Source organism: Mastigoproctus giganteus, chromosome 9 (assembly GCF_048544385.1).
Source record: "Mastigoproctus giganteus isolate SK-2022 chromosome 9, ASM4854438v1, whole genome shotgun sequence".
NCBI classification, from domain to species: Eukaryota; Metazoa; Arthropoda; class Arachnida; order Uropygi; family Thelyphonidae; genus Mastigoproctus; species Mastigoproctus giganteus.
The window spans coordinates 30,328,623-30,349,047 of NC_143583.1; the positions used below are offsets into that span (position 1 = coordinate 30,328,623).

A 20,425-nucleotide genomic window follows, 5' to 3' on the forward strand; every position below is an offset into this window, starting at 1 on the left:
TTCTTGTAGGCAGTGTATTCCAGTGTTCCACAAAATGCTGCCTGAAAGTAAACTTCATAACATGTAATCTACTGCTGCTGCTCCTAAGATTTTATAATGTAAAATCTCCTCTGGTTCTTGTCTCACTCACCAGTGAGAATATCTTGCCCTTGTTCATTTTTCTAATCCCTGTGAAGGCCACTTCAATCACATTTTGAATAATAGCACCCTACTTGCACCTTCTCTAGAAGTACATCTTTCTTTAGATGCTACCTACAGACCTGTATACAGTATTTCAAGTGTGGAGAATGGTATAATAATAGATTAATCATAGATTTAGTAAAGAAATGGAGTATTATTTTAATGTAGATATTGAAATGAGAAAATAATGCCACTCTGCATTATGTATGTTTTTCTCTCTTTACTGCTTGGGGACACTGTTATACTACTTCTCTTTACAAATAACTATTCTCTGCTAAATTGCTACATTGCCAGTGCAGTCCAGTAATTGAGAGTATGTTATACAGTAAAAGAAGTTAAATTTTCAGTTAGGAGCTTCTTCCTGCACACCACTTGGCTGGTTTTAGATTTGATACATTTATTCACACTTTGACACAGGGTAGCTAATTGAGGCTACCTTTTATCTGATGATGGAACCAAGTAGTTTTGAAATTAGTAAAAGAGCACTTTTGAGTTTTTAATGCATGATGGAGTCACATTTGTGGGAACATTATTCGGTTGATTAAAACTTGTCAACACAGATAAATTAATAATTTCCAAGAGCATAAACCAAGCTCTGTCACTGGAGGGACAGGAGTAAAGACAGAAAAACATCATGCATATTGTTATTTTCTCAAGCTAACTCATAGATAGATAGAACATTATGTGCTCTTATTGCTTTCTGTTTACATTACATGTTGAACTCTTTTTTTTTTTTTTTATCTTGTTTATACTCTGATACAATCACTAGGTCAGAGGAGTTTACATTAATTGTTTTGACAGTGAATACAACCATATTTAGCAGCTATGTGGGCTTGAGCCATAGTCCAATCAAAGCAAGTGTGCTTCTGCACCCTTGCATCTGAAAATTTGTCTTTCTGTGCCATAATTCCAAGTCTTTCTCATCATGAACATCCTTTAATTCCCCTACCCCAAAATTTTTGATCAAAGAGGGCAGAAATACCAAAAAAAAATCCATGATAGAGTGACTGGAATGTTTGCGGAAGTACACTCAGTTATACTGTTATTGGAAAATGAAAAATCATCAGCAGAGTTCAAAAGAGGATGAGAGTTGGGAGTCAGTTGAGGACAATCCAAGGTGTGGCCAGCCATCTGAAGCAGTCAATCCTGGAAAAATTGCTATCATTGACAAAAAAAAAAAAAAAAAAATTTTTTTTTAAAACAGAAGAATTAAAATTTCTGAACTTGAAAAATTACTTAACATTTCCCATGGAAGCATTTTAGTAATATATGAGCATTTAGAAATGTCCAGAGTTGGTGCAAGATGTGTTTCCCAGAAACCTTTCCACATGACAGACATCACAGGGTGGAGTCATCAAAAGAGAATTTAAAATTAATTTTTGCTAATCTAGATAGATTTTTATCCCATTTGGTGATGAAACTTGGCTATATTTTTATGATCCTGAATCCAAATTAGAAAGTATGCAATGGAAGCAAGTGTCTACAGCCTTGAAAAATTTTGAACCAAAAAATCAACTGGGAAAAATATTGGCCTCAGTTTTCTGAGACATAATAGGATTGTTATTAATTGATTATCTTGCATTTAAAACCATAATAACAGGGAATTATAATGGCAGCCTTATTCTAAAGTTAAAAGCTATAATTCGAGGAACAAAAAAAAAAACAAACGAAGGAAGTTTGGTCATCAGATTTTGCTCCTCCATGACAACTCATGCACAAAAGCTAAAATTCATGAATGCGGATTTGAACAATTAAACTGCACCCCATCCCATCCTGTATGGCTCAGATCTCACCCTAAGTGACTATAATTTGTTCTGAAACCTCAAGTCTTATCTTTTTGGAACTCATTTTAAAGATGATGAAGAGCTAAAAGCAGCTATGGAAGGTTGGTTTGATGCTCAAACTGAGGATTTTTTTTTTTTTTTTTTAAGGATTAAACCCTTTGCAGATTAGTACAATAAGTGTATTGAACTTTGGAGTGAAAGCATTGAAAAAAAAAAAAAAAATAGAATTTTGTATTTAAGTCTTTTTTATACTCTGTTCTCAGAGCTTTTCAACCACCCTCATAGAAGTCTGTCTCGATTGCTCAGAGAACTTCATATCAAATGTAAAATTACTTTTGGATCACTACTGCATCAAATTCATGGTATACTTTATCAAGTACTGTGAATACCAAAATGGCTTGCTATCGATATTAAACCACAGTTGCCATTTTTCAGCCCATCTGTGTGTTTTATTTAGATCTTTCTGAATAACCTTGCCCTGATTAATGTCATTAATCCCCACACACACACACACACACACACACACACACACACACACACACACACACACACACACACACACACACACACACACACACACACACACCACTTCAATCTTGGAGGGTAAATAAATAAATACCTACATCAACAACATTAATAAATATCAGAAACAGTAAGAGACCCAAGACCAAACCCCATGGTATTCCACTTATAACTACCATCTTTTTATTCTTTCTTCTGCCTGTGAACCACCTTTATCCACAGTAGTTTATCAGGAATGATCTTCCTTTAGTGCTGTGATTGCCTTATACTGTACACTCTGATCAAAGTGATCTAGCATTACTGTACTTATTGAGTCCATAAATATTGAAAATAATAGTTTTTTATTTTTGTTGAAAAAGATGCAGACCGTTGAGACTGGTCCATCATTGAATATCTATTCAAGAATGACAGTTTTACGGGCAAGACGGTTCTAGAAATAATGTCCATAAATGGTTAGAACATTTTAAAAAGGGTGATTTTTAATGGCTATTGTCTTTTGTACCAATATAGGGTAAATTTTGTTGATTTCCATAAGAAAGGAATGACCATTAGAAGAGAGATTTGTTTTATCCTTAAGAAAACTTCATGTGTATCGGTTGTCTTGCATTATGCAACAAAAATTGATAAATGCAAGGAACAAAAATCCTTATTAAACTGACTGCATTTGGGTAGTAGTAATCTCATAATAACATGTCATTTGGGTAGCCAAACTCAAGATAGTTCAGAATGAAGAAGACTTAATTATGAATGTACAGTTTGAAGTTGCATAGATCTTAGAGCGAGAGTAGAGAACAAGGTTATTGTGGTGGGTCGCACAAAAGGGTACTTTCACCAGGAAAGACTTTGGTTTTTTAAATTGCAGCTTCTGGAAACTAACACCTGCAAGAGACCTTATTGGAGTATTTAAGGCATTGAGTGAGTTGATTAAACTAAATACTGGTGGCATCTTTATGCTTTCTCAGATGACACACACACACACACACACACACACACACACACACACACACACAAGAAACACAAAGTTAAGTTGGAAAGAATAGTTGTAGGATAAATATGTGAAAATTTGTGTTCAGCAAGAGAGCAAGTGCTTGTTATACTTACCCACTCTCATCTGGTGCTGTGAGAATGGGTAATATTTTTGTTTGCTTGTTTGGTAGATTAAAGTCTAATCTACATGGTAAAACCTTTGAAATAGTTCATTATTAAAAAATATTTTTTTTTTTCTTTTAATGAGGTTAAACAGAAATAAGGCATTTCTATTTGCTTACTGTTCTAACAATACCAACTGTAAATTAGTAAATTTACTTAATTTAATTTACAGGCCATAGTAAGTTTTTAAATTTTTACTAAAATTTCCTAATTATTTCATAATTGTTCAAAATACCAACTCACTTAAGCAAGGCAGAAAAGAAACAGAATTTCAAAACATTCAGTATGTTTCAAATTTTAGAATGAGGTAATCTTCAGTGAGGCTTCACACTAAAAACAAGCTGATAAATGTAAAAAAATTATAGAGAACTTAAACAATTAAAAAAATAATAATAATAATTTAAATCAGGGTATAACCAAAAGATTTCACATTACTTTATCACTTTCATAAAGAAAAAAAATTTTGTTTTACTCTTAGGACCTGAAAATTACCCCAACCAAGACCTTAAGTTCTGTTTTTAATTTTTATCTAGATGCAGAGAATGGAAGTTATGAATGTGAATACTGTGCAAGAAAATTTACATGCGAACGACTGCTTAGAGATCATATAAGACATCATGGTAAGGTTTCTAACTGTGGCTACTTTGATTATTATTCAGATTATGCTGCTTTTTTTTTTATGGTAATTCAAATGGAAAGTTTTTGAATTGATAATCTACTAAAGTGTGAGAACTGTTTGAACTCAGACATTTCTGCTAATAATGATTCCTACTCTTACAGAATGAAGGATCAAGGATTTCATGGTCATATTGGAGATAATTTTCAGATGTTTTAATAAATTAAGCAAAATACACCTATAGTTTTGAGAACAGAAGCTAGGATTTTTAGAAGTGGTGTCACCTTAAGCATTAAGAAACCAAGGTTTTCTGCTATGCAAGCAGAAAGAAAGAAAGAAGAGAGAGAGAGAGAGAGAGAGAGAGAGAGAGAGAGAGAATTGCATTCAAGTTTCTCATGAATGCAATTTTTGAGAATTGAATTTATTGAGTAGAGATAATAAACGGATAGAAAGAAAAGTTAGTGTGGTGAGCTCAGAGTTAGACCATGTATGGTTGGAGGCCAGCTGCTGCACATGCTCGGGTGGATTTATATCATTATTATTATTGGTAGAATGATGCAAGGTTTATGTAGCATAAGCCATAAAAATTAAAACAAAGAGCTACTAAATGTAACCAATCACATAATACTTTCAGATATATTTAAAGCAAAACATAATCAGCAGTCCATTCCGCCCACTAAAAGGTATTTTTATTGCAAGACTGCAACCTAATGTGGCAGAAGAAAATATCAAAAATTACTTTAATGAAGCGTTAAATATTAAGGTAGAAGCAAGAAAATTTAATCTCAAACATACAAATTTCGCATCATACAGCATAACATGTTTAGAACAAGATGCTCGTCATTTAAGTGATCTAGTTTACTGGCCATATGAATCATTAATCTCAGAATATAAAGTTAAAAATAAAACATTACAGAAAAACAATCACCCTGGAACATCAGCAGTTATAAGTTACAAAACAGGAAGAAAATAAATCTATTATTTATTATCAAAACTGTCAAAGTTTACATTTAAGCAAACTGAAAAATGAAATAGCATTAAGTGACTATGACATGATTTTATTAACCAAAACATGGTTTAACAGACCAAGACTCTAGAGGAGGAGGAATTGTAGCCATGTGGCACTCATCTCTGTACATCAAAAGATAGAAAATGTTAGATAAACCGGAAGGGCTTTACATAGAATTTATCATTAAGCAAGTTAATTATATAATAATTCTTTATTATCTACCTCCATCTGTAAATCATAAAGTAATAGATCAAGTCAAACAAGACTTGGAAACCATCACAAAAGATATACCTCCATCAACTCAAATCTTATTAATTTCAGATTTCAATCTGCCATTGATAAGTAATCATCATTCTCATCAAGATACAATCCACAGAATATTTACTAACCTTACTGAAGAACATAACCTTATATGATATGTTGAATTTCCTACATGAGAAAATCACTATTTAGATTTAGCGTTTTCCAATTATAGGGTAACAGTATGTAAAATTACCACTACTGTAATAACTTCCAAACATCGTTTTCCTAATTTTAATTATAAATTATTTTTCTGAATAGGGGAACTTATTTTAATTATAAAATAAGTTCCCCTATTCAGGAGGCCCTAGTGTCAAAACAGTTAGAGTTAGCACTGTGAAAATCAATGGGTATAGGGAAGCAATTTATAGAAGGAAAAAAATTGGTTCAAATTTCTGCCACCGGGAGGGGGGGGACTGCTCTGAGCATATGTAAATGTTGGCATTTACTTTAAAACACGCTGCTTACACAAATGACATCCTGTTAGATAAAAGCAGAAAGGCCAATGCCACTGTCAATAACCATTATTGCTCTTACAAAAAAGGAACGTGCTGTTCTACCAGAATAATAGTGCAGCACTATGTGAATATCGGAAACTTAAAGGTTTGCTTAAAGGACGTTTGATGCCGGTGGGGGGCTTCAAAAACTAATAAAGAAATTTGAAGCGACCGGGGAGTTAGGTATAATTCCAAGCAGGGGACGACCGTGTATCGGAACGGAGGTAGTAGATGAAATGGCGGTTGCAATGATCAGAATGAGAAACACTACCAGTCAGTAGTGCCAGACGTGTGTCAAGAGACTTGAGCCTTTCTTGGTCTATTGTACATAAAGTGCTTTGAATAAGTTTATGCTGGTTCACGTACTGCAAGAACTAAAGTCTTGTGATCGGCAACAACGAACAGACTTTGCTCTACAATTTCTGGCTCATATGGAACTTGACGATACATGGGCTTGAATGATCTTGTGGTCTGATGAGGTCACTCTTCATGGGACTGTAAATGCATAAAACTGCCAAATATGGGGAACTTCTCATCCATCTGCTATACATGAAAGACCACTACAAAGTCCATACATTACAGTATGGTGTGGATTCACAGCAGAGTTTATGATCGAACCATTTATCTTTGAAAGAGTCCACACCTCATTGCTCCATAAGGTGTACGGTAACTAGTGCACAGAACTGCACTCTTCTCAGAGATCACATTATTCCCGATCTGCAAGAATGGCAATGCTTGGAGACCTAAGTGTTCATGCAAGGTGGTGCCCCTCCCCCACGTTGGTCAACAAGTGAAGGAACTGCTCGGTTCAACATTCGGAAATGATTGCATCATTCCTGGAGACTTTCTGCAGTTCTGGCCAGCCTGATCAGCAGATCTCAATCCCTGTGATTTCTGGCTATGGGGATACCTGAAAGACAGAGTTTACTGTGGAGGCTTACAAACGCTTGTCTATTTGAAAGCAAGCATTAAACAGCATTTAGCCAGCATCCCCAATGAGATGCTACGTGAAACTGTGTAGCATGCAGTCCTCCGCTTTCAGAATATCATCTCAAGTGAAGGAAAGCACATAGAACAATATCTGTAGATTTATAAGTTCTGCTATTAAAATCTGATCCCAAGTTAAGCATTCCATTTCATGTTTTCAGTGCCAATTTCTCCCCTGGTGGCAGAAATTTGAACTAATTAATTTTTTTTTCTGCTACAAATTGCTCCCCATACCCTAAATGACATATCCACCAATTTTCACAGCTCTAGCTATAACCGTTTTGACACTAGGGTCTCCTGAATAGGGAAACTTATTTTATAACCACCCAGTATATATATGTATAAAATTTTAATGTTGAAGACTAAATCCACAAGGCATAATATGTTATGGGTTGAAATTAACTATTTAATAACAGTGTAAATACACCAGAGTTTACTCATAAGTTTAACTACATAAGTAGTGTAGCGGCATCATTTGATTTTATCTCATATTGTGGCTACCTTCACAACAAGATACCAGGTATTGCACTGCTTTGAATAAATAACACTTCTCTAGTAGAGGAAACTACTGTTATTTATTCTCAGTGGACACCACCACACAGATGCGTTTCGGAGCTTGTTTGCTCACTCATCGGTGGGCAGGCAGGTACCCTGATAATGCAGCGATGCCAAATGGTGAAGATAATGATAATACGTTGAAGATTAAATGCACAAGGCATAATATGTTATAGGTTGATTTTAACTATATGAGTGAGCGATGACTGAGCCAACAAGCTCCGAAACTCATCTGGGTGATGGTGCCCACTGAGAATAAATAACAGTAGTCTCCTCTACTAGAGAAGCGTTATTTGTTCAAAGTAGTGCAATACTGGTACCTTGTGAAGGTAGCCACAATATGAGATAAAATCAAACGATGGCATTACACTAGTTATGTAGTTAAGCAGAGGTGAGTATTAAGATAATACGCTTTGCTAAGAATCTTAATAGATAATCAACAGTACTTCAAGCTTTCAGCTGTAAAATTAGTCACTACTTGTGTAGTTAAACTTATGGTGTATTTACACCGATATTATATAGTTAATTTCAACCCATAACATATTATGCCTTGTGCATTTAGTCTTCAACATATTATTATTATTATCTCCACCATTTGGCATCTCTCATATTGTGGAATTAACTTCGCAACTGTGATGGCATGTCTGCATTATCAGGGTACCTTCCCGCCCACCAATGAGTGTGCCAACAAGCTCTAAAACCTGTATGGGTGGTGGTGCCCACTGAGAATAAATAACAGTAGTCTCCTGTACTAGAGAAGTGTTATTTATTCGAAGTAGTGCAATACCTGGTATCTTGTTGCGAAGGTAGCCACAATATGAGATAAAATCAAACAATGCTGTTACACTACTTATGTAGTTAAACTTATGGGTAGACTATGGTGTATTTACACTATTATATAGTAAAATTTTAATATATAAAGATAAGAACTTAAATTATTCTAACTTTCAGCTCACTAACTGGACTGCTTTGTTCAACAATATTCCTTCAGCTGGCTCGCTTATAATGAAATAACCCTGTCAATGAAATATTTATTGATTTTTTTTTTTAAGCATTACAAAACATAATTCAAATTAATGTTCCTAAAACTAAACTACATTCTAATCAATTCCCAATATGGGTTACCACGAAACTAATAGTAGAAATAAAATGAAAAAAATAAATAAATAAATTTCACAAAAATTATAAGGAAGCAAATATTTTAGCAAGCAAATGCTGCAGCAATTACATCAACTCTATAAAGCAAGTATATAAGCCTGCAAAAAAAAAAAAAAAAAAAAAAAAAAAACACCCACTGCCAAAACCTTGTCAATAAATTTAAATGTTAAACACATTTCTAACCCTAAAGATGTCCCAGACATTTTTACAAATCACTTCGAAAACCTGGATGGTAAAATGATTCCTCCCTCAGGATACAATTATACAATTCCTAGTACAGTAAACCCCCGCTATTCGCGGGGGTTACGTTCCTGAGAAATGCCGCGAATACTGAGTTATGGCTCCCATAGTAATAAAGGGGTTCCGTTCCAAAGTATGAAATATATAATTCCATATTATTCCATTGTATAAGGCGATGGTCAGGCCACACCTAGAGTACTGTATACAGGTCTGGAGACCTCATTTCAAGAAGGATGTAGAGCTGCTGGAACGAGTACAGAGAAGGGCAACAAGATTAGTGAATGGAACAAAGGGGTGCTCTTACGAAGAAAGGCTTAAGTTTTGCAAATTACAGTGTCTGGAGACTAGGCACCAGCGAGGTGTATAAAGCCTTGAATGGTTTAAGCATGCTCAATGCTGATGGGATTCTTCCTCTAGCTCAGAAAAATCACCTGAGAGGGCATAAATTCAAATTGAGGAAAGACAGATGTAGGATAGATGTGCGGAAATTTGCCTTTAGCCAGCGGGTGGTTGGTTGGTTGGTGGAACAGACTTCCATCCCTTGTGGTGGAGGTTGATAGCCTAAATAAGTTTAAGGCTCAGCTGGACAGGTATTTTGAACGAACAGAGGGGTGAAGTGGAAGTGGGTTTTTTTTTTTTTTTTTTTTGGCTGATGCTGCATAAGCTTGCTTTCTTGCATCAAATGCCTCTACTAATGCTAATGCTATAAGAAAAACTAGTCTAAAATTTTGTCTATTTATGTATTATATGCACATAGGCAGTACATAGTGAAATGCAAGCATAAGGCATCGAAATGAAAATAAGAAACAATTTAATATTAAATGTAATATTTATTAGAAATTTCAAACAAATCTTTCAATCCAGCACCTTTGCTAGCTAAAAAACTTACCCCCCCAGTACTACACCAGTTTCGCTAAAGTGTTGATAAAGGAGTTTTGCCTTTTCACGAATGATGAGTAAACTTAACGGAATTTTATTTTGAGTTCGGTCTTCTATCCACAGATTTAAAGCCTTTTCCATTTTTTCTAATTTAACTCGTGAAAACGCGCTAATTTTTGAAGCAATTAGCGCGTTTTCACGGACACTACGTCGGATTTTTTCTTCCGATTTCTTGATTGATCGTACCGTTGACTCATTGATTTTATGTTTTGCCACTGAGGAGACACTTTCACCATTAGAAATTTTGTCTAATAACTCAATTTTATTCGCTAATGCCATCACCTTCTTTGATCTTTTCACATTTCCCTTGTTATTCGTAGCCATATTTTTGTACTGGTTAGAAAGAACTTGTCCACAATAAAGTCACTTTCGTCCGATAACACACTTTAAAAAAGTCTGTTTTACACTGCAAATGGTAGATTTATCACTTTTGTAAGCATATCAATTTATAAATTAATAAATTTATTCAATTTATAAGCATATAAATTAAAAGCAAACGACGAAACCTTCCATGACAAGCGCATAACGCAATTTTGTCACCCCTCTCCCCCACGCACTGATCACTGTTTTGACCGGGAAAGATAATTTTAGCCACGCCCATGTTTTCTTATGGCAGAAAATGTTCATGGTGCTTTAAAATTCACATTTTTTTAGGTTTCATTTTATATTAAATCAGCGACCACGAATAGCAGGGGTTTACTGTATATCAGAAACATTGTCCAAAATCATAGTCACTGCTTGCAATCTAATAGATTCTTTGAAATTCCTGCTATTTTTTGGAAAAAATGTGGGAAACCATTAGAATCAGTCATTTTAAACTTACTTAATAATTCAGTGAAGGAATTTATCCAACTTGTTTGAAAACAGCATTCATCTCTCCCATTTACAAAAAATTTAAATTGCAATAGAAAACTATTGTCCTATAGTTTTTTTAACAATTTTAGCCAAACTATTTGATTCTGTAAATCACAAGCTCCTCTTGTTAAAATTTCATGCCAATGGTATCCAGGACCTTTACTGAATTGGCTAAAAACATTTATCATCATGTGAATACAGAGTAATAATTTCAGGACAAAAATTTTACCCATTATGTCTTGGCACTCTACTTTTCAGCATCTATGTGAACAATGTACTAACTTCACTGAATCCATCGTTATTAGCCATCTTGGCTACACAGATTTTTTTTAAACTGTTCGCTAGAATATCATCAATAGTACAGCAAGCAAACTTACAGGATGAATTTCAATTCGTTTAAACAGAGGGCTGATGCAAATTACTTAGACATCAATACTAGTAAATGTTTTGTGATTTCTTATGCCAACTCTCACAAAAACCTTGTTACATATAATTATACAATAAACTCCACTCCTCTGCAAAGAATATCAGAATTATAAGCTCTACAAATTATATTTTCATAAAACTGCAAATTTAAAATTCTTATTAAACATTTTTCATGCAGTCTAAAATCTCATTATTAATTAAAAAGTTAAATTCAGCTGTGATAATTCCTATTTTGAAATACAGATCCCCATATGGTCTCCTTATCAAAAAACATATATAGAACAAACAGAAACAGTTCATAGAAAAGCAATAAAGAACTTAATCACCATAAGAGATAACACCTTGGAATATCACAGTTACTTGTGTGACCTAAATCTGAACACTTTAGAAAATTGAAGAACTATAATTGGGTTAAGATTTATATATAAAGTTTTAAGTGATACTATTTTAAATAATGAATTGCCCCCTTACATTTATTATAAAGTTTCTTACATAATTTTAAGATCTGACAAAGTATTTGAGCTTTCAAACTGACTCTAGTTGCAGTAGTCCTGTCTACAGATGGTAAGATTTAATGAATACTAACAACATTAACCTATTTATACCATATAATGAGTTATCACTGGAATTAGTGTTTAATATCAATAGTTTTTACAGATTAGTATTTTACTTTATTTTATTACTTAATGTCAATGTATGATTATGAACAGTAACACATGCATTATATGAGGTTTTATCCTGTCTTGTATAAGATAAATAAATAAATAATGTAACTGACATAAGTAGCTAAAAGAGCAAGCAGTATTCATTATGAATGTACATATTATGAAGCAGATCGTAAGTTGCCTCTATCTGCAATGCTACAGAAAAATAGTGCTGCGCTCTGAAGAGGAGAGACATGTTGCTATTTACATTAAAAACCTCACTTAATCAGATTAAGAATAATATAACATAATATATCCAAATTATAGAACATAACTACTTGTAAATATTTTCTAGTCGTAATGTATAAAAACTATATAATTTATAAACAATTCAATCACTTACCTCTTAAGGTAGTCTTTTGGCTAAAGCCTCAAACTACATGGAAGTTTCTCTAGCAGACAGGTTAGTGCCTTTGCATCATGTTTGTACATAGTGAACTACTAAAGTAGTTAAATTGGCATCATTTTAATTATATCTCATATTGTAAAAACTTTCACGAGTTGCCACGAAATTGCACTATCTTGAATAAGTAATGCTTCACCAATGGAGAAGACTAATGTTACTTATTCTCGGCAGATATCACCACCCAGATAGAACCATTTCAAAGCTCTTTGGCCTCCCTTCGGTTTAGTACCCAGGTGTTGTAGTAGTGACAACCCAATTATAAAGTATAACTCCACAACATGAGAGATGCATGGTGTGCAGTATGTAGACTAAGGCAATTAGCATTAGCAGAGGCATACGATGCAAGAAAGCAAGCTTTTGCAGCATCAGCCAAAAAAAAAAAAAAAAAACTGCCATTTCACTCATATATTCACTCCAAATGCTTACCAGTTCAGGCTTAAATTTATTTAAGCTATCAACTTCCACAACAACAGATGGAAGTATGTTCCAGCAATCAACTACCCACTGGCTAAAGGAAAATTTCTGCACATCTATTCTACAACTGTCTTTCCTCAGTTTGAATGTATGCCCCTTCAGGTTCCTAATATGAGCAAGAGGAAGAATCATATCAACATTGAGCTTGCTCAACCCATTCAAGGCCTTATACACCCAATCAGATCACCTCGCATGTGCTAGTCTCCAGGTGCTGCAGTTTGCAGAACTTAAGCCTATCTTGGTAAGATCACCCCTTTGTTCCCCTCACCAATCTTGTTGCCCTTCTTTGTTAGCATTAGCATTAGTAGAGGCATATGATGCAAGAAAGTAAGCTTATTCAGCATCAGCCAAAAAAAAAACAAAAAAGAACACAACCACTACTCCCATTTCACCCCTCCGTTCGTTCGAAATACCTGTCCAGCTGAGCCTTAAATTTGTTTAGGCTATCAACTTCAACAACAAGTGATGGAAATCTATTTCACAAACCAACTGCCCGCTGGCTAAAGGCAAATTTCCGCACTTCTGTCCGACATCCGTCCTTCCTCAATTTGAATTTATGCCCTCTCAGGTGATTATTCTGAGCAAGAGGAAGAATCCCATCGGCATTGAGCATGCTCAAGCCATTCAAAGCCTTATACACCTCGCCGATGCCTAGTCTCCAGACTCTGTAATTTGCAAAACTTAAGCCTTTCTTCGTAAGAGCAACCCTTTGTTCCATTAACTAATCTTGTTGCCTTTTCTGTACTCGTTCCAGCAGCTCTACATCCTTCTTGAAATGAGGCCTCCAGACCTGTATACAGTACTCAAGGTGTGGCCTGACCAATGCCTTATACAAGGGAATAATCACATCCCCATCCCTGCTAGAAAAATTCCTGTATATCATTGACAAGACACCATGAGCTACTCTTGCAGCTCGTCTGCATTGCTCAGAGAACATCATATCTGCCTGCACAATTACCCCCAGGTCCTTTTCATTCTCTACCACTGTCAGCGTAGTTCCACAGGGTTGATACGTTGATCTGGGGTTACTGTTTCCCATATGTAGTACTTTACATTTGTCAATGTTAAACTTCATTTGCTACCTCTCAGCCCATCTGCTCAACCTTTCCAGATCCTGTTGCAGCAGCATAGCATCAGTAGTGTCCTTAACAACCCTGCCAACCTTTGTATCGTCTGCAAATTTGGACATTGTTTTCATTTATAAATACAGATAAATCATTTATAAATACAGATAACAACAGTGGACCCAACACTGAACCCTGAGGAACTCCACTAATACCATTAGTCCACATTGAGCAGTGTCCATTGATTACCACTCTATGTCTTCTGCCACTCAACCATCCCTTTATCCATAGCAGCAATTTGCCTCCAATGTCACACTGCTCCAATTTGTGTAGCAGTCTTCCATGTGCAACAGTATCAAAAGCCTTTCTAAGATCCAAATATATAATATCAAAGTTATTCCCTGCATCCAGCTCTTTTATGACTACATCATAGTATCCAATTAAATTGGTCAGACAAGACCTACCCTTAACAAAACCATGCTGTGTCTGAGCTATAACTGAATTCTTGCCCATATGATCCTGCAGTGCTTCTTCAACCAGTGCCTCCATTAATTTTCCTGGAACAGAAGTTAAACTAACAGGTCTATAATTACTTGTGTTGCCCTTTGATCCTCCTTTGTGAATTGGGGTCACATTTGCACATCTCCAGTCCATGGGTACCTCCCGAGTCCAAAGAAGCTCTCATAATTATGGCTAGGGGTTTGCTGACTTCCTTTGCTGCCTCCTTTAATATAACTGGATAGATCCCATCCACCCCGGGTGCCTTTTTTATGTTTATCGTCAACAATTTCTCCTCCACTTTCCTCTCAGTTATTAGAAAATCATCTAGCTCACTGCCAATGTTTACTTCACCTACGACATTCCCCTTCCTGAATAACTCCTCATGTGTGAATGTAGATGCAAAATACTTGTTTAGATTGTTAGCCACCTGAGCAGGATCCTCAACTGTTGAACCATCAACATCCAGTGGACCAATCTGATTCATCCCTTTCCTTCTTGAGTTTAAATAGGTAAAGAACTCTTTTCTGTTTTTCTTTGCATCCTTTGCCAAGTATTTCTCATAATCTACCTTTGCCTGCCTAATCTCCTTTGTGACTTGGTTACAGACCAACTTATATCTATCATAGGCTTCCATGTCACCCATTAATTTGTATGTATCCCATGCATTTTTCTTCTCTGCCATATGTCTCATTAGTTTATCTGACAACCATTTAGGCCTGAACCTTGAACAATATTTCTTGTTGGTATGTAAAGCCTGGTAGCTTCCAAGATTAGTTCCTTGAATGCTTTCCATTTTGAATTTGCTTTTGGTAACATCATCAGTTGGTCCCACTGTATAGAATTTAAATACTGTCTCAGACCATTGTAGTCGCCTTTACGAAAGCAAAAACCCTTCCCTTTACCCCTGATGGTAGTTACCTCCTTGAGTAAATCCCACTTCAGCACAGATTTTTAATGCATGAAGAATCACTACTGATAATCAGATCAAGAGTATTACTCCCTCTAGTTGCCTCCTGAACATGCTGGTATAGAAAACAATCATCCAATAAATCCACAAAAGCCTTGCTAATGTGTGAGTGACCAACCCACAAATTCCAGTCAATATCTGGGAAAATAAAATCCACCATTATAAGACTCTCTGATTTACTGGCCCATTCTATTTCCCTGTACAGTATCTTGTTATACTCATCAGAGTCATTAGGCCTATAGCACACTCCTACTCTCCATTTTGATTTACCTATGCTTATGTCACACCAAACTGACTCGACACTGCCCTGTCCATCGATGTCCACTGGCTTCACTTCCTTGGATTTTATGTGTTTTTTAACTAATAGCATAACCCCTCCTCCCTTCCTATCCTGTCTATCCTTTCTGTAGACGTTGTACTCCCCAAATTCCAGTTCTGCATTCCTTATATCTATGTGACACCACGTCTCTGATATCCCAACAATATCTGCCTTTGATGTTTTGAGCAATACCTCAAATTCATCAAATTTATTTACTAAACTCCTAGCATTGGTGTACACGCAAGTATACATGCACCTGTTTCTATTCTTAGCTACCCTAACACAACCCATGTGTTTACTTGTACCGCAATGACTTCCAGCAGTCTCTGAAATATCCTGCATCTTGTTTTTCAGGCTTCTGCTCATTCCAATAGAAGCAGTGCAAGAATCTCTTTCACCTTTGCCAGTGGCTACTGTTAATCTGTTAGTCTTTGTGTCCCCCCAATTGTACTCGTTCTAGCAATTCTACATCCTTAAAATGAGGTCTCCAGACCTGTACACAGTATTTAAGGTGTGGCCTGACCATTGCCTTGTACAATGGGATAATCACTTCACTTCCTTGTCCCTGCTAGCAAAATTCCTATATATCATTGATAAAACTCCATGACCTGCTCTGGCAGCCCTTCTGCACTTCTCAGAGAACTTCATATCTGACTGCACAATTATCCCCAGGTCTTTTTTACTCTCCACTTCCCTGAGTCTAGTACCACACAGTTGGTACGTTTCTCTTGAGTTACTGCTATCTATATGCAGTACTTTGCATTTAAACTTCAGTTTCCACTTCTCAGCCCATTTGCCCAACTTATCTAGATCCAGTTGTAGTAGCATACTGTCTTGACTGTCATTACAACCCTACCAATGTTTGTATCATCTGCAGACTTGGACATTAAGCCTGATATACCCTCATCAATATCATTGATGAATACACAAAACAACAATGGGCCAAACACCAAACCCTGGGGAACTCCGCTAATAACATTAGTCCACGAAGAGCAGTGTCCATTGATTACCACTCTCTATTGCCTCCCACTCAATCATCCCATTATCCATTGTAGCAACTTGTTCTTAATGCCATACCGCTCCAATGTGTACAGCAGTCTTCTATGTGCAACAGTATCAAAAGCTTTCCTGAAATCCAAGTATATGATATCAAAATAATTTTTTGCATCCAGTTCCTTTGTGACAACATCATAGTATCCAATCAGTTTTGTCTAAGTGATCCCGCAGTGCTCCTTTAACCAGTGACTCCATTATTTTCCCCGGAACACAAGTTGAACTATCATGGCGTCATAATTACTTGTGTCACCTTTTGAACCTCCTTTGTGAATTGGGATACATTTGCACGCTTCCAGTCCATGGGGACCTCCCCTGAGCCTAAGGAAACTCGCATAATTATGGCTAAAGGTTCTGCTTCCTTTAATATCTTTAATATAACCTAATAGATCCCTTCCACCCAGGTGCCTTCGTTACATTTAACTTGAACAATTTCTCCTCCACTTTGCTCTCAGTTATTATGAAATCAGTTAGCTCCCTGTTAGAGTTTGATAAGCTTCTGACATGCCCCTCCTTGAATAACTTCTCATGTGTGAATGTAGATGCAAAATACTCATTCAGTTTATCAGCTACCTGAGCATGATCATCAATAGTCAAACCATCTACATTAGGTGGACCAATCTGATTTATCCCTTTCCTTCTAGAGTTTACATGAGTAAAGAACTGTTTGCTGTTTTTCTTTGCATCCTTTGCAAAAAAGGATTCTCCCCCCCCCCCCCAACACAAGTTAAACTAGCGGGTCTGTAGTTACTTGTGTCACCTTTTGAAACCCCTTTGTGAATTGAGGATACATTTGCACACACCTCCAGTCCATGGGGACCTCCCCGAGTCTAATTTTTTTGGCTATAGTCTCAAACTATGCATAAGTTTCACTAGTGGACAGGTTAGTGCGATTGCCTCATGTTTTTACGTAGTGAAGCACGTAAGCACATGGATTGGCATTGTTACTTATTCACAATATGAAATATAATTTAAACTATGCCAATTCATCTCCTCCGATAGGTCACTATGTACAGACATGATGCAATGCTCTAACCTATCTGTTAGTCATGTTTCCTCTGTTTGAATTTGATAAACTTCTGCTATCCCCTTCCCTAAAGAATTCCTCATCTGTGAATGTAAATGAAAAATACTTATTTAGTTTGTCAGCAACCTGTGCTGGACTATCAACAGTTAAACCGTTGATATTAAGTGAGCCAATGTCATTCATCCCTTTCCTTCTTAAAGGTGATTTAAAAATGAGTTTATTTTTCTTGTTTTTATTATTTAAATCTTTATTTAATAATAAAAAAATAAATATCATTTGATTGTAAACAAATTCCATATCCTGTACTGAACAATACAGTATCAATGTTCAGTTTGTTGATTAGTTTTTGAGGGGATGTATACCCTCAGAAAAGTACTAGGCTCCCCAATGATCTTCCAGAGAAGAAATGGAGCAGGCCAACCTTTGTTGTGTAATTTAACAAAGGAATTTAAGGACCTAATCAGAACTTAAACATAAATGTTTTTACCTGGTAAAGGTACATAACATGTTACTGGATATTATGACTGGCAAGGGACTTGTCACTGACAGTTCACTCGTGCATAGCACAATCAACTATAAAAAGAAGCTGCAAGTGATTCTTTCTGTATGCTAGATGTAGAGTGTGTGACAACCTGAAATACACCTTGGTGTACTCTTAGATGAGATTGTATCTCTGATTACATTGGTAAATGCCCTACCAAAATATTTAACTGATGGCTCAATGAAGATTTGATTCTCTTCGAGGCACTCCCCCAAGATTGGGTCTTTTGGTGCAGAGTGCTCTGGGACACAGAGTATGTCTGTCAGGTGCTTGTTGTTATTTGGTTTTTAGGAGCATTAGCAACTGAGGCCATATGCTCCGGGGATGTGCGGTGGTCATTCCCTGACCTTTCCGCATCCTCCGTATTTGGTGGTCAAGGGCTCGAACCTCAGTCTAACCAAGAAGCGTGTGCTACGCACTGCTGCTCCTGCCCACCTGGTTACGGATGCGCCTCTCAGGTGCAACAATTTCTAATGGGACTAACCAGTGTTTAGTTTTTAAGGATACTGAAGGATGTACAGTGAGGACTTAAACGTAAACAAACTGATGACTTGGTCAATAAATATAAGATCATGATGGAAAAATATTATAAGTAAAGACAAAATGTTCTCATGTCAGCCAAGACATGGATAGGCGGGAGTAATTGAATGATGTAGGTTAGTTGCTTGGGCCAAAATCACGCTTGCACTCTCCTTCTGTGTACTTGTGTCTGACCTGTAATTGCCTTATGCATAGAAACATTGAAATAGGTCCAGAAACCCCCAGTCATACCACTTGAAATAGCAGCCAAGTGTGATTGGCAAATTACTGGTGACGTCAACTTCTTATAAAATGGAAATTGTGGACTGGCAATATGCTATGGGGAAATATAATTTTTGAGCCATATGTATGATTATTTTACTCCAACATGTCAGAGAAAGTACAAGGTGCTGTAATATTCTTGACTTGGGTTTTCGCTAAGGATCTAAACTGCATTCAAAATTTGACAGTACAAGAACTAGTAGTGGGTAGTGATCAATCACAGTGTCATAAAATGAGTAATATTCTAAGAATTTTCTGTGGTGAAAGGAAAAGGAAGGCTTCAATATCAAGGGGGAGAAGGGGGATGTACTAAAGATAGTGGATTGAGGTCATTCTTGGGTTCTAACTGAAGACAGCTTTGTGCTGTTGGATACCAGTTTGTTATGGAAAATAATCATGGGATTTATCCTAGAACCTGCACATGTTTGTTCCAGTGGAGCAGTCCTGCAAAAGAAAGATGCCCAAGTGAATGACAATTGGCATTGGCATTAGTAGAGGCACATGATGCAAGAAGGCAAGCTTATACAGCATCAGCCAAAAAAAAAAAAAAACAAACCTTTCCCATTTCACTGATCTGTTCATTCCAAATGTTTGTCTAGTTCTGCCTTGAATTTATTTAAGCTGTCAATTTCTCTAACAACAGATAGAAGGTTGTTCCAGCAATCAACTTCTCACTGGCTAAAGGCAAACTTCTGCACATCTATTCTACAACTGTCTTTCCTCAGTTTGAATCTATGCCCCCTCAGGTTTGTAATCTGAGCAAGAGGAAGAATCCCATCAGCATTTAGCCTACTCAATCCATTCAGGGCCTTATACACCTCAATCAGATTGCCTCGCAGGTGCCTGGTCTCAGAAGCTGCAATTTGCAGAACTTAAGTCTTTCTTCATAAGAGCACCACTTTGTTCCCTTCACCAGTCTTGTTGCCCTTCTCTGTACTCATTCTAGCAATTCTACATCCTTCCTAAAATGAGACTTCCAGACCTGTATGCAGTACTCAAGATGTGGCCTGACCATTGTTTATACAAGGGAATAATCACCTCCTTATCCCTGCTCACAAAATTCCTGTATGTCATTGGCAACTCTGGCAGCCGGTCTGCACTGCTCAGAAAACTTCATATCTGACTGCACAATTACCCCAAGATCTCTTTCATTCTCCACTACCCTGAGTGTAACACCACATAGTTGGTACATTTCTCTGGGGTTACTGCTACCCATAATTAGTTACTAACCCACTGGTTAATAACTGAGAGCAAAGTGGGGGAGAAATTGTTGAAGTTAAACATAAGAAAGGCACCTGGGGTGGATGGGATCTATCCAGTTATATTAAAGGAGGCGGCAAAGGAACTAAGC

The 20,425-nt window shown here is 36.5% G+C and overlaps 1 protein-coding gene across 1 annotated transcript in view; it reads left to right on the plus strand.

Moving 5' to 3' along the window:
- LOC150080130 (histone H4 transcription factor-like) overlaps positions 1-20,425 on the plus strand; it is a 242,316-nt gene that overhangs the window by 128,317 nt on the left and 93,574 nt on the right. The window contains exon 6 of the mRNA XM_090382061.1: positions 4,169-4,255. Coding sequence (XP_090238187.1) covers positions 4,169-4,255 — 87 coding nt within the window. The remainder of the gene's footprint in view (positions 1-4,168; positions 4,256-20,425) is intronic.